General features: G+C 45.9%; 1 protein-coding gene across 1 annotated transcript in view; it reads left to right on the top strand.

Annotated features, from left to right (window-relative positions):
• LIMCH1 (LIM and calponin homology domains 1) overlaps window positions 1-14,409 on the top strand; it is a 292,250-nt gene that overhangs the window by 173,952 nt on the left and 103,889 nt on the right. Inside the window, exons 5-6 of the mRNA XM_060246331.1 lie at window positions 2,853-2,883; window positions 10,714-10,824. Of these exons, the coding sequence (XP_060102314.1) occupies window positions 2,853-2,883; window positions 10,714-10,824 (142 nt within the window). The remainder of the gene's footprint in view (window positions 1-2,852; window positions 2,884-10,713; window positions 10,825-14,409) is intronic.

Raw genomic sequence — 14,409 nt, 5'->3', positions numbered from 1 at the left:
TCTTATTCCAGCTGTTGGCCTCCTGATGAGCTGTCAAAGAACAGTAGACTGCTGTCTAACACACACATTCCTGACATAGGGCCTGAGCACGGGAGCTTTTGTGCTTCTGTAGCTGAGTCGGATGCTGCTGGTCAGGAAGTCTGATGCTTTGGAGGGATAAGAACATAAGAGAAGCCATGTTGGATCAGGCCACTGGCCCATCCAGTCCAACACTCTGTGTCACACAGTGGCGTAAAACCAGGTTCCATCAGGAGGTCCATCAGTGGGGCCGGGACACTGGAAACCCTCCCACTGTTGCCTCCCCCCAAGCACCAAGAATACAGAGCATCACTACCCAGACGGAGAGCCAACAATACACTGTGGCTGATAGCCACTGATAGACTTCTGCTCCATATGTTTATCCAATCCCCTCTTGAAGCTGTCTATGCTTGTCCACTTGCTTGGAATGGAGAGGAGTTGGCATTTGCAGACCAGGTTGAGAACTTGAGAGTGCTCAAGGACCCAACCTGGCTCTTTGAAAAGCATGTTGGCCCGATGGGCACAAGCTGCATTTGATTTGTCAGCTCTCTCCTTCCCTAGGCTCTGCCATTCCTGCCGCTCTTATTCACACTTCTGCAGTCTCACTAACAAGCTCAATATCGAGCCTCCTTTGCGGACAACCTGAAAACCGTAACTGGTACCGATTCCTCTCTAGCAGTCACTCTACCCCGGGCTTCTGCTTTCCTCAGAGCGAGCAAGCAATTCCCCACTAGTTGCTGCATGGCTGCATTTTGACTCGCGGCTCCCTCCAGTTTCCCTCGCAGCTTCCGGATCTCCAAAAGGCAAGACCAAGTCACCGCGGGGGAAACTAGAGGGAGCCGCAAGTCAAAATGCAGCCGCGCAGCAACTACCGGCAAATTGGTCACTTGCTCTGAGGAAAGCAGAAGCCCAGGGGTGGAACAACTGCTAGTGAGGAATCGGTATGGCTCAAAATGTGGCAGCCTGATGACTGTCAGGGACTAGCCAATGGGAAGGACAGGGACCTGAGTGGAGCCTGGGGAGGACAGGGACCTCAATGGGATACAATGCTTTAGAATTTGCACTCCAGACCATCCATTTTCTGCAAGGAAACTGATCTCTGTAGACTGGAGATGAGCTATAATTCCAGGGGATCCCCAGGTTCCACCTGGAGAGACTGGCATCCCTAATTGCAGACAGTTTTAATTTAGAATTGGGAACTGTCTGGAGACACAAGGGAAGCATGGGGTATGAGTAAAATGAACAAATTATGCCTGTGTAACTGAGCCTTGCATTGCTAGAGTTAGGGCACAGTTGTGAATACAATATGGGGGGAAAAGGCATGGAGGAAGTGCCCTAAAAATAGGCTTCAAAAGTAGAGCAAAAGAACATTGGAAAAGCTAAAGAGAAGAATGATGATGATGACGATGATGACGACAACGATGACTATTGCAGCCCAGGGTTGTGTGTGATTGGTGGCTCCAAACTTTCCAGAATGCACATTCTAGAATCAATGATAGATAATGACACTGTGCATTTTGAGGGAATGCTTTTTGTCACAAGTGGTTTTCTGGTGTTTGCACGACGAAACTTGTCTCTTTATTCAAGTGGCAGAAAAATACCTTTGACAAGCAGCGCTGCCTCAGAACGCATGGGGAGAATTCCTCCTGTTGATTTTTCCCCCCCCAATTCACTTTTTTAGGAAGGTTCTTCTTCTGCCCCTCCCTTCCTGGGTGAATTTTTGTGACTGTTTTTAGTTTTGCATCGCTCAGGCACACTTAGCCTCTGGAAGCTGGTTCTTGGTTTGCGGGAAGGGACATCTGTAATGTGAGGCGTTTACTTTTTTTGAGGCGATTGAACCAGGCCTGGTCAAGGCTTGTGTCGAACCTGCAAATGAACTCCAGCTCAGCGCCTTCATACTCTGTGTTTAATGGCATAGCATGATGTAGTTTTGTCTTACCATGCAAAAAACAATAATGGGTATTGCTCAAAGTTAATAAAATCGGCCAGTTACAGTGATGTTGGAGGGGAGGGTTACCATTCACTGGTTGCGGGCAGAAGATCCCCCGGTTTGGAGGCCCTCCCCTCACTTCAGAGTCATCAGAAAGCAGATGGGGAGGGAAATGTCTGCTGGGCACTCCATTATTCCCTATGGAGTCCAAGTCCCATAGGTATAATTGAGAATTTAACCACGGGTATCTGGGGCTCTGGGAGGGGCTGATCTTTTAGGTAGAGGCACCAAATTTTCTGCATAACATCCAATGCCTCTTCCCAAATACCCTCCAAGTTTCAAAAGGATTGCACCAGTGGGGTACAATTCTATGAGCCCCCCCAAAAGGTGCCCCTATCCTTCATTATTTCCAATGGAGGGAAGGCATTTAAAAGGTGTGCGGTCCCTTTAAATGTGATGGCCAGAACAATCTTTGGAGTTCAGTCATGCTTGTCACACCCTTGCTCCTGGCTCCACCCCCAAGGTCTCCTGGCTCCATCCCCAAAGTCCCTAAATAGTTCTTGAATTGGACTTGGCAACCCTACTGGAGGGGCAGGGTTTTTGCTTCTGCCTGTCTTTTCTCAGTGCCATATTTCCATTTAAGAGTAGCTGTTCACCTCCTTTAATTGTTTTGCTCCAGTAAAGTTTTAGTGACACTAGGAGCTTCGTGCTGCCAGACGAATGAATGATTGCGTTCCACCTTCCTAGTATTTTGTGTGTGTGTGTTTCTAACCAGCAGACGCATCCTGCAGGCTTTTGTTAGGGGAAACATGTGACCTGCTGCATAATACAAGCTCTTGGAAAGAGTTTCTGGTTTCTGATATTTCTCTCTCTCTCCTTTCTTGTTTTGTGTGTGCACATCCAGGAATCTTGATGGTAGCAGGAAGCTGAAAAATGTAAGTATGAAGACGCACAGCATCTCTCCGGTAGTCGTGTCATTTACAGACTAAGCTTGCGACTCTTGTAGGCAAAAGCCCAGTTGTATGTCTGGGGGGAGGGGGGGAGTGTTTTTTAAATTTATTTTGGCATGCGCTTGGTCTCTCTTTAGATCATAGTCTGCGGTGCTGTTGTGGAAACCTCTCTTTGCTCCCTCTTCAATTAGGAAATAACAAAACTCCCCGAGGCACCAGCGGAGTTTTAGTGTTTGGCTCCAGGAAAGGGACATATCATAACATCGTTTTGGTATTCCTCCCCCCTTTTTGTTTTGTTTTGTTTTTAATGTTGCAAAAAGTAGCTCGGGTTTGGTTTGTCTGGGTGACCAGGAAATACCATTGATGTCTAATCCTAAATTGCCTCTCGGAACTGTCATTTTCCCTTGTGGCTGCACCTTTGCTTTTGTTCCTGCACGCTGCATGCTGCATGCGGGGTTGCCGTTTCCAAAACAGCCCTTCCAGCCATCCTGTTGATTGCAGCCAGTGGCAGCCTGGGGGGGGGGGGAGGACATTTTAAAACTGAGTTGATCGTAGGCTTAAATGAGCAACTGAAAATCAGGCAAAACTTCTGGTTTTATTGTCAGTTGTAAAGTACTGAATACTGTCTTCAGTTTGTCTTTGGCCAACGTTCTTGGACATTCTAGCGAAATAATCAAGATGGTTCTGTAATAACTTTCCAAGCCTCCAGGTAAAAAGGGCATCGTTTCTGTATCCTGCTTTTTCTGGAATCAGTATTGCAATAGGTTTTTTTCCCCTCCCCAACAGTGCACAAATATAGAAAGGAACTTTTTGGAATAGTTACTTTGAAGGCAGCCTGTCTGCAGACTTAATAAAAGACTGTTTTATCTGCATTTGCTCTGTTTTTTCAACGCGGCAGGATTGGCTGCATGAAGTTAATTTTAAAAAAAACTGCTGATCCTCCGTCCCAGCTGAAAGAGTGGTTTAAAGAACAATTATTTCAGCTGAATCCAAACCTAGAAACAGTGGCAGTCACCCACTGAGGGGTTTAGGGTGGAGGAAAAGTGCCTGTTTTTGTAAAACTGTGGAATGATATTGCTCAGTTTGGAGGACGGGAGGGGGACCAATTTCCATGTTGTGTCTCTAGGGCTGCAATTCTGTGGCTTTAAACTGCCCTGCTGAATTTTATTTTACCTTTATATTGATATTTTTTGCCTATTTACTCAGAGTAACATCCCATTGAATTCAACAGGATGTTCTCCCAAAAAGAGTATGCATGATATTGTAGACTTACCCAGAAGTAAGTTTAGTTAGTTGGGTTGTATGCCTGAGAACTATAGACACTTGCTTGGGATTTTATTGAACTGAGTGGGACTTCTGGGTAAACAGCAAGAAGTTAATCTCCTCTGGGAATTAATTTCAGAGTATGGCTTTATGTGCATAATTCAACAAACGGGGAAGGTCAAAAGGTGGGGGGGGGGAAGGGAGCCCAAATTATTCATCCTTACAGAACAGCAGCAGCATCAGAATCCAGCCAATGATGCTTGATACTTTTCTATGCTATCACCTGCCGACGGATGAGCTGATTTGATGCTGTTTTAGAGATTTTGGGCTTTGTTGTGCAACTAAACTTTAAAGGAAGAAAGATTCAGAATAAGGTTCAGTGATTGCCTGAAGGGAGGCAGAAACTAACCCTCTTCTAAATTGCACTATTATAGAAGTTGGATGTGTTATGCAAAAATTGGCTTCCTCAGTAGTAGAGTAATGGAAACATTTTTCATTTCCCATGGTCATATATATGCGTATGCACTCCTCTCCAAGCCCCCCCGACCTAATTAATTTGTTACAATGTGTGGAAATTTCCTTTCAGTGATCTGATTGTTATCTGACATGATCCCAGGCACTGCACCTGGGTTACTGTAAACAGGAAAAACACTTTCATTAATAAATGCTTGAGATGCAAACAGGCTGTGAAAATTAATGAATGCCTGTTCTTTAAAAGAAAATAAAGTCAATGCTTGTTAAAGACTTTGCATTAAAACTCCTATCCAATTGGAAGTCTTCCATACCAGCGTTTTGAAGCCTCTTTTCATTTAACTTTTTAAAAAACTGTGTATTCTATTTTCTTCCAAAACTGCAAGCTTTTGGAAGGTTTACAAGGTTATGCATGGGATAGAGAAGGTAGAGAAAGAAGTACTTTTCTCCCTTTCTCACAGTACAAGAACTTGTGGGCACTCAATGAAATTGCTGAGCAATTGGGTTAGAATGGATAAAAGGAAGTACTTCTTCACCCAAAGGGTGACTAACGCATGAAATTCACTGCCACAGGAGGTGGTGGCAACCAATTTTCCCTCTAAGCTGTGGAGTCTTGTGAGCAAAACTCCTACTTTGTGAGCTACTGGCATTAAAATTGTGAGCTACTGCATAAATTAGCTTGTTCTAGGGCCATTTTTCCTGAGCTGAGACAAAAATGTGTGAGCTAGAGGCTAAAAAACACTAACTCAGCTTAGAGGGAACACTGGTGGCAGCTACAAGCATAGATGGCTTCAAGAGGGGGTTGGATAAACATATGGAGCAGAGGTACATTAGTGGCTATTAGCCACAAGGTATAGATGGAACTCTATGTCTGGGGCACTGATGCTCTGTATTCTTGGCGCTTTGGAGAGGGCAACTGTGGGAGGGCTTCTAGTGTCCTGGCCCCACTTATGGACCTTCTGATGGCACCTGGTTTTTTGGCCACTGTGTGACAGAGTGTTGAACTGGATGGGCCATTGACCTGATCCAGCATGGGTTCTCTTATGTTCTTACGTCCCCTCCCCCTCAAAAAAGCAATACTGAATAGGCACAATTTGGCCCCTCCAGCTTATATATCTAGAGTTGCTAGCTCCAGATTGGGTAATACCTGCAGATATTGGGGGTGGATCCTGGGGAGGGCAGAGCTTGGAGAGGGGAGGGACCTCAGCAGGGTAGAATGCCACAGAGTCCACCCTCCAGTGCAGCCATTTTCTCCAGGGGAACTGACCTTGGTCATCTGGAGATTGCTTGTAATAGTGGGAGATCTCCAGGTGCCGCACCTAAAGATTGGCAACCCTATGATGCATCTCATAAAAGCTGAAGTGGGAAGGGGAACCCCTCTCAATGCATGGCCAGTGCAGATGCCCAATTTTTCTAAATCGAGTCATGAGGTCATTCACTCTCTACCCCCCCCCCCCCCTCCAAGATTCCATCGCTGGCTTTAATAAGGCTTACATCCTGACGTAACATTTAACCAGAGTGCCCACAAGCACTTGATTTTTTTTTCCCTGAAGAGTTTCCTTTGGTTTACTTCACTCGTTTCGGAATTAGGTGCAATAGGTAAATAGGCACAATTTGACCCCTCCAGCTTATATTTCTAGAGTTTTAAATGGAAATAGACTCAGGCAGGTAGCTGGGTTGGTCTAAACTTCTGAAGCAACAGAACAAAGTTTGAGTCCAGTGGCACCTTTAAGACCAGAGTGGTGGGCATCAGCTGATGGAAGCAACTGGGGAGGAAAGCCAAACCCCTGCAGAAGCCCTCAGAGCAGCCGTTAGTCATGGTAATGGCCAATGACAGCCAAGTGGGAAGATGGATGCGAGTCAGCAGGGCTGGATTAACAATTAGGCCGAGTAGACCCTGGCTTATGAGCCCCCAGGCCTTTAGGGGCCCTGGGCCGACTCCCCCCCCCCGTTTTCCCCCCAACTTGCAGCCCTCCCACCCTGCGTGCACAGCCAGCAACTGAGCCACTCTTTCCTTGATTTGCCTGGTGTGGCCGATGGTGGCGTCATCGCCAAGTTTGCCTCTCTTTGCCTCTCCCCCGCAGCTTTGTCAAAGGGGCTTTTGAGAAGGGCCTGCAGGCTGCAGCAGGGGCCTCAGGCAGCGGGGTGGCTGCTCCTACTCTGAGATAATTTGTGAGAGGGCCCCCAAGATTTTGACTGCCTAGGGGCCTCCACAGGGTTTAATCTAGCCTTGCAAGTCAGGAGGGGGGAGGGTCAAGCCAGGCATTGCAGTGTGGGGGGGAGACTGGGAAAGAAAAGCCCAGCCAGAACTCCCTCCAGCATTAGCCATTGACAACCTGGAGGAAGGTAGCCAAAGTTGGGGCCAAAGATAGGGAGGAGTGGTGCTCCAACCCCTGACCCAGGTATGGGCCCAGGTAGTAGTGGTGGGACCAGGGGGTGATGCTGGGGTTAAATGGGCAGAGAAGGGAGATAAATAGAGACTCCACAACCAGGCTGTGCTGCCAAAGAAGGAGCCTCACAGTGGCTAAGACAGTTTTGCTCTAGATGGGGAGGGAAAGATGAAGGAAACGGGGGCTTCACCAGTCCTGCTGCCAACTGCTTCTGGGATCCTCTCCTCCACAAGCTAAGTCAGTAGTGCTTTCTGGTCCATACTAGGCAGGCAGGTGCTAATAAGTCAGGAAAAAAATCGCCAAAACCCCAAGTCTTAAAAAAGACCAGGAGCCACTGGAATGCAGCAATGGCAGTGATGCCATCTGGATTGCAGTGACTGAACCACTTCTGTTCTTTGCAGAGGGAAAGGACTACCTTGGAAGTAACCTCAATTAGCAAAACAGAGCGTAGATAAAAGGGAAACCCTGGTTAGCATTAGTCATGGTTAAAGTGGGTCAAGAGCATGTACCCGTGAGTGAAGGGATCCCTGAATTAAAATGCATTGAAGCTGTGCAATGCTGAATTATTCAGGAGGGCTTTTTTGCACGGAAAATAGGGCTGCGCTGTAACAATCTGGGTCAGAAAGTAGCTTGGGGTAAAGGATCAGGGACTGCAGACTACCACTGTGTGTAATTTGTACAATTTGTTGCTGTAAGTAGGCTGCTTCTATGCAATTTTTGCTTTCCTCTAACATATTATGTTAATACTAATGCTGTGCTCTACTTCTGGTTGGTTTCCAGATCTCTAAATCAAATCCTATTCCACCATCTTTTGGGTGTCCCATTTGATTGATTGTACTGATTTATTCTGTGTAGTCCACCTTGAGTCCCAGTGAGAAAGGCAGACTCAGAACTTTTTTTTTTTAGCAGAAATGCACAGAAATGCAGTTCCAGCCTGCTTTGTGTCAGGGGGTGTGGCCTGATATGCAAATAAGTTCCTGCTGATCTTTTTCCAGAAAAAAAGCTCTGTGTGAAACAATGGTGACATCAGGGGATGTGGCCTAATATGCAAATGAGTTCCTGCTGGGCTTTTTCTACAAAAAAGAGTTCCAGGCAGACTATAAATGTCATATAATGTATATAAATAAATGTATTTATTTGAAGCATTTCTGTGCCACCTTCTACCCAAATAGGGCCCCCAAGACTGCAAATATCACAACATTTCAACATTAAAGCAGCATTTACAGTGCAGTATATCTAAAATAAACAGTAGAAACATATAAACACACAAACAAGACGTAACAACACAACCAGGGAGTGATAGTAACAGTTATCAGGAGTACGCCAAATAAAACAAAAAATCTTCTCTCACTACCAGAAGATTATGATAGAGGTGTAAGGAGCATCCAGCATTTTTTAACACTCACCAATCCATAGGGGCCTGGTTCAAATTGAACCCAGAAAGAGAATGGCAGCTAGTGAAGTGGCTTCAAAATGTAGTATTTTCCCAGTGGCTGACAAGGGTTGGTCTGCTGCATTCTGGACCAACTGTGTGGATCCAGTCCTTCTAGAATATCCGCCTTCTTGATTAGCATTCCTTCTGTCTTGTCTGAATTCAGCTGCAGTTTGTTCTGCCTTAGCCACCTGACCACAGCCTCGTTCCCTGTTAAATAAGGTTGCCAATCCCCAGGTCCCAGCAGGGGTTTCCCGAGTCTTCAGGGCTTCTGTGTGCCACTGACTGGCTGGCAAGGGAAACCCTGCCCCCAAACAGCCACGTAGCTGTGGGATGTCTCCAACACAATGGTGTCACCCATAAGTGTGATGTCATGCAGGGATGTCATGCAGCAGTGCTCTGATTTGAGGGCAAAACTCTATGGTTTGAAGCCGGTTTTACCATAGGGTTTTGCCCCAAGATCAGAGCATTGGCACACACTGTCCCCCAAATCCTCCCACTGGCATGACAAGGGGAGTTAGCAACCCTGGTTCAGATCCAAAATGGATGCACCGGGAGGCTTGGATAATGAAATATAGAGCTGGGGTCATCTGCATATTTATGGTACTCAACCCCAGAGCTCCAGACAATCTCAATCAGCTTCATGTATGTATTAAAGAGTATGGGTGAGAGAACAGAAGTGGCTTGAGTGACAGAATAGAATCCTTTGGCATTCCACAAGATACATTCCACCCAGTTGATTCTGCACCTCTGGTGTGTGGTCAAACAGAAAAGAGTGTAACCACTGTCCCCTTAATACCACTCCATATTGAAGCTGGTAGGTAAAAATGAAGTGGTCAACTTTGTCAAAGGTTGCTGAGAGGTCCAGCAATGTCAACGGGAAAGATTATCCTCTGTCCAACTTGGAACAAAGATTTTCTAGCACTGCAACTGAAACTGTCTTGGTACCCAACCCAGGCCTGAACCCAGAAGGAAATGAGTCAAGGACAAAAGCATCCTCCAGGAACCCCTGGAGCTGCCTTTGCCACCACATGCTCTATCACCTTTCCTAGAAAAGGTAAATCAGAGACTAGCCTGTAATTGGCTACCTCATCTGTAAGCAATGAAGGTTTTTTGAGCAGTGGACTAATAACTGCCTCCTTCAAAGACCTAGGAAGAGGCCCCTCAGTCAGGGAGGTATTGACGATTTCCACTAATGGCTCCAGTACATTTTCTAAACAAGTTTTTAAAAGCTAGGATGAGCATGGGTCCAGAACTCAAGTAGTGGCCCTCACGCTTGACTCCAAGGGCCCTGTCAGCATCTGTAGGATCATCCTGAAATTACTCATAACATAATGGTAACCGGGCACTTCTGACACCTCAGGTACCAAATCTGCACTCAACTTGACCTCCAAGTCAGAATGGGTGAAAGAGGTTTTGTCAGCAACTAACCCTGCCAAAGCATCACATCTGGGGCCCAGATTTTCATTGCCAGGTAGCATTGGGCTTTATCAGGTCATGAACTGCTTTAAACCATTGAGCTGCTAATGCACTGGTGGTAGAGAAGGTCTTCTTCACTGTCATCGCCTCTGCCTCATAGGCCTGCAAATGGACTGTGTGATGCGCTGTCTGATTCATCTGCCAACATCGCTCTAGTCATCTTCTAGTCTGCTTCATACCACCCAGCTCCCCGGTAAAGCCAGGAATCCCCTGTCAGGCTGTAATTCCTAGCAGCTACATTGGTATCCATAGAGTCACTAGGGAGGCTCTGAAAACCCCATTCTCGTTGTTCAGAACACAAAAAGCACCTTGCGATCTGTTCCCCACATGAAATCTCACACAAAACGTTCAGTGGTTTCATGAGGTGGATCTGGAGGCGTCTACACGCCTGAGGGAAAGTGTCCTGTAAAGGCTTAATGTGTGAAAATGGGTGTCTGAAGCTTTTCATGGAAGGGATTGTAAATAACATCAGCTGGTAAATATTATCCTATTAGGCCTCTATGAAAGGGGCAGGGCCACTTTTTCACCAGGCTTGCTGATAACCTTATTTAGGTCCTGTGGATCTTTCTATTAGTGCCTTTCCCTTGGTGCCACAGAATTTTTCTTCACGCAGTGATCTTTTGATGGTAACCTTCTCAGATGAGGGAGGGTCCTGTCAGTTATAGAACAGATCCACCGGATCAAGCCCAGCGGAAAGTACATTGACTAAACTGCCATTAAACAGAGTACTAGAGCGTACAATATGTTTAGTTCCAATTAATATTCTTTGAACTCTTTCAGGTTTTAGTCACTCTGTACTGGCTGGGGAGAACTGCAAACAACAGCACTTCTTATAACGGAGCAACGCTGAACCTGAAGGAGTTTGAGGGCTTGCTGACCCAGATGAGAAAGGTATTTTTTGTTGCGTTGGGGATAGAAATCAGTTTTGCATTAAGGACTTGCATTGATCCTTCATACTGTGGCTTACATTCCAACAGGTTTTATGGAGGGGAAGGCGGGATGGCTGCTACAGTTTGAGAAACAGATGGACAATGGGCAGTGGAACAGCATATAAATGAGTCAATCAAAGCTATTGCCTTAACTGCTGTTCCAGAAACCAAATGGGCATAATAAGGCCTCTTTGTTTTGGTTTTGTTTAGGTTTTTTAAAAAAATTATACCAATGATGCAACTGTTGCCTGATATACGTTGATGCTCCCCTTGTAACCGTAGTCTACTACATTGAGCTCTGATACGATTTTTTCCCACTGGGTGTTTCCACGCAGGACATGTTACCCTTTACAAGCACCAGGTTACCCCCATGATTTTGGGGCACATTTAATTGATGGTGTGTCTAGTCCAAAGACAACTTTTGCCGCTTCTATATTTTTCCATGGTGAGTCAGACTAAAGAGAAATCCATTTAAATCTAGCTCATCTGGGAAACCTTGGGCTGGCTGTAGAAAGTCCCCATAGGGATATATGCCTGCAGCAGTCAGCCAGAGGAGGGGGCCAAAGGTAAGCTGGAGCGTCTTTGTAAATTAAGAAAAAAATATCTTTAATCACGTTTGTCTTTGTCCTTTTTAAAGTTTATATTTCCGCTATCTGGCATTACATTTTATGACACACATGGCCTGGCCCCCATTTATGTCAAATCCGGCCCTCATAACAAACGAGTTCAACACCCCCATTTTAAACCTTCCCACCCTAGCTGGCTGGAAGTTCCTTACCCAGCCCAGAGATAGTCTTCTGTCCTCCTAAAGCCATAGGCCTCCTATCTCCAATCGCCAGAGAGCTAACATCACACCCATCTCAAAACTCAGCTCATGTTTTAATAATAGCCATCCACATCTTGCCTTTCCTGACAGTTTGAGCAAAACTGACAGCTTTGCGCATTTTATGGCCTTTCTCTCTGGGAAAGTGTGAGAGCATTTGGGACGCACTGGACCATAGATCCAGATGGGCAGCCATGTTGGTCCAGGTGGGCAGCCATGTTGGTCTGAAACAGCAGAGCAAATTTTGCTTCCAGTGGCACCTTTAAGACCAATACAAACTTATTCAAGGTATGAGTTTTTGTGTGCACGCACACTTCTTCAGATACATAGAAATGGAAATTAATGTTTCATATATATCTCTGGGCGTGACATTAACAACCTTACTTAATGTAATGTGTTTAAAAATTAATCTACCGCAATCCCATCGCTGTTTGTTAAAATATTCATGTGCCGCCTTCCCCAGTGATCACAGGAGTATTTCCACTTCCTGCTGCTTTTCTCTTCTTAGGCCCAAGTTAAGCATGGTTCTGCCTGAGGAGTGCCATACTTTCTTTGCTTGGGTAGTAGCCAAGTTTCAACAAGATGTTGGGTGAGCGCATTGCTCATGAATGAATTATTTTGCCTCAGCCAGTGTTGTGTTTGTTGCATCAGGCCTTCCTTCCACCTGATGTCATTTGCAATTCAGAGTTTGCCTCAGAGACAAACTCAGGCAGCGGGAAATGCTGTGGTGTGTGCGTGGGGATTTTGCAGTTTTCACCCATGTATTCCTTTTACCATACATATACTCTTTCAGGAAAGCAACCACCCTCTAACACACCCCTGATGTAGCCAATCCTCCAAGAGCTTACAGGACTCTTAGTATAGGGTCCGCTGTAAGTAAGCTCCAGGAGGATTGGCTACATCATGGGGGTGCAGCCTAATATGCAAAGGAGTTCCTGCTACAAAAAAAGCCCTGAGCCCAACATGGATCAAAGTGGATCTGTGAGGCCCTCAGGCCAAACCCCGTTCCAGACCGATTTATAGTGCAGGTAATCGTAGGATGCAGAAGAGTCCAATCTTCTCTTGTTTGCACTCCGTTGAATTTGCAGGTGAGGCCACCCTGGCTCTGAGCCTTGGGCTGTCACATAAGTAGAGCTCTGGCTCTTTGCTAAGCTTTTGTGATGCTTGAGGGCAGGACTTTTTTTGAGTAGGAACAGCATGACGGACGAGTCGGAGGTATGCCATGGTGAGAATAGCTTTCTCGCTTCCCCACTGCATGCACAGAAATTCTCTAGCGGACTCAAGCTAGAGAGCCACATTGCTCATGCCAACAGCAACCAGGCTGATTTTAGAATTAAGACAATTTGTCATGCAAAGGTTGCTTACCTTTCTGCAACCCACAATATGTTCGTAATACATGGTATCGCTGGAGAAAGACGTCGTCTTTGTGGCTCTTATGACTATTTTTATTGCGTGTCTGTGGATTTGATTTTATCCAGATGGCGGTGATAACTGTTGCGTTACGGAATGCTGTGTTGCAGATTATCTGTTAAAATGTCGTTATGCAGATGTAAGCAAAGTAATTTATGCCTCTGTTTGAAGTGCAGCTGAAACAATAAGATGCAACCACAGTGGCTGTATCCTTATGTTGAATTGCAACAACAACAATAGCTGTTGTATTTATTTAATGCATCTTAAAGCACTTTGCATCCATTGTCTGAGCACTCTTTTCAGCTTCCTTGCAAGGCAGGCCAGTGTTCCTATTCCCATATTTTTAGTGGAGGGGAGGCTGTGGCAGGAATAGCATGCTAAAGAACTTCTAGTGAATTTGTGACCTAGAGGAGATTTATGTATTTAATTAGACCCCACTTTTCTCCCCTATGGCACAGAGTGGTAAAGCTTCAGTACTGCAGTCCAAGCTCCGCTCACGACCTGAGTTCGATCCCGGCAGAAGCTGGGTTCAGGTAGCCAGCTTGAGGTTGACTCAGCCTTCCATCCTTCTGAGGTTGGTAAAATGAGTACTCAGCTTGCTGGGGAAAGTGTAGATGACTGGAGAAGGCAATGGCAAACCACCTCATAACAAAGTCTGCCATGAAAATGTTGTGAAAGCAACATCACCCCAGAGTCGGAAATGACTGGTGCTTGCAGAGGGGACTACTTTTACCTTTTTCTCCCCTGTAGGTATTCAAAGTGGATTACAACATCCTTCTCCCTTCTTCTACTTTATAGCTACCTCAAGAAGCCTGAGAGGCAGGTTAACTGAGATGCTGTGACTGGCCCAAGGTCACCCAGAAAGCATTTATGGTAGGGTAGGGATTTGAACTTGGGTCTCCAAGGTCCAAGATTAACAATCTAACAACTCCACCATGCTGGCTTTGAACCAGATCCATTCCGCTATATAGTTTACACTGATAGCCACTAGGGATGGGCACAAACCGGGAAAATGGAGGCTGGTGGTGGGAAACCATGAGCCCCAACGAACTTTCAGTTTCCTGAACTGGTTTGTGGGTTGTTGGTTTGTGAGCTGGAGGGGAACTTTCACAGAGGGGCAGCATTTTAAAATGCCTTCCCTTCACCCCGCTGAAGGCATGTAGATCTCTTTAAATGCCTTCCCTTCATTTGGTGATGCATGCCACTGTGGCTAGTAGCCACTGTACCACACCCACTGACGTGTTCTTTGTATCCTGCTGCCCTTATAAATTGCTGGCACGACAGACAAAACAAAGCTGAACTGAGCCCCTGTTC

Source organism: Heteronotia binoei, chromosome 9, assembly GCF_032191835.1.
Source record: "Heteronotia binoei isolate CCM8104 ecotype False Entrance Well chromosome 9, APGP_CSIRO_Hbin_v1, whole genome shotgun sequence".
Lineage (NCBI taxonomy): Eukaryota > Metazoa > Chordata > Lepidosauria > Squamata > Gekkonidae > Heteronotia > Heteronotia binoei.
The sequence above is the reverse complement of the archived record's forward strand: the minus strand, read 5'-3'. Positions and strand labels throughout refer to the sequence as shown.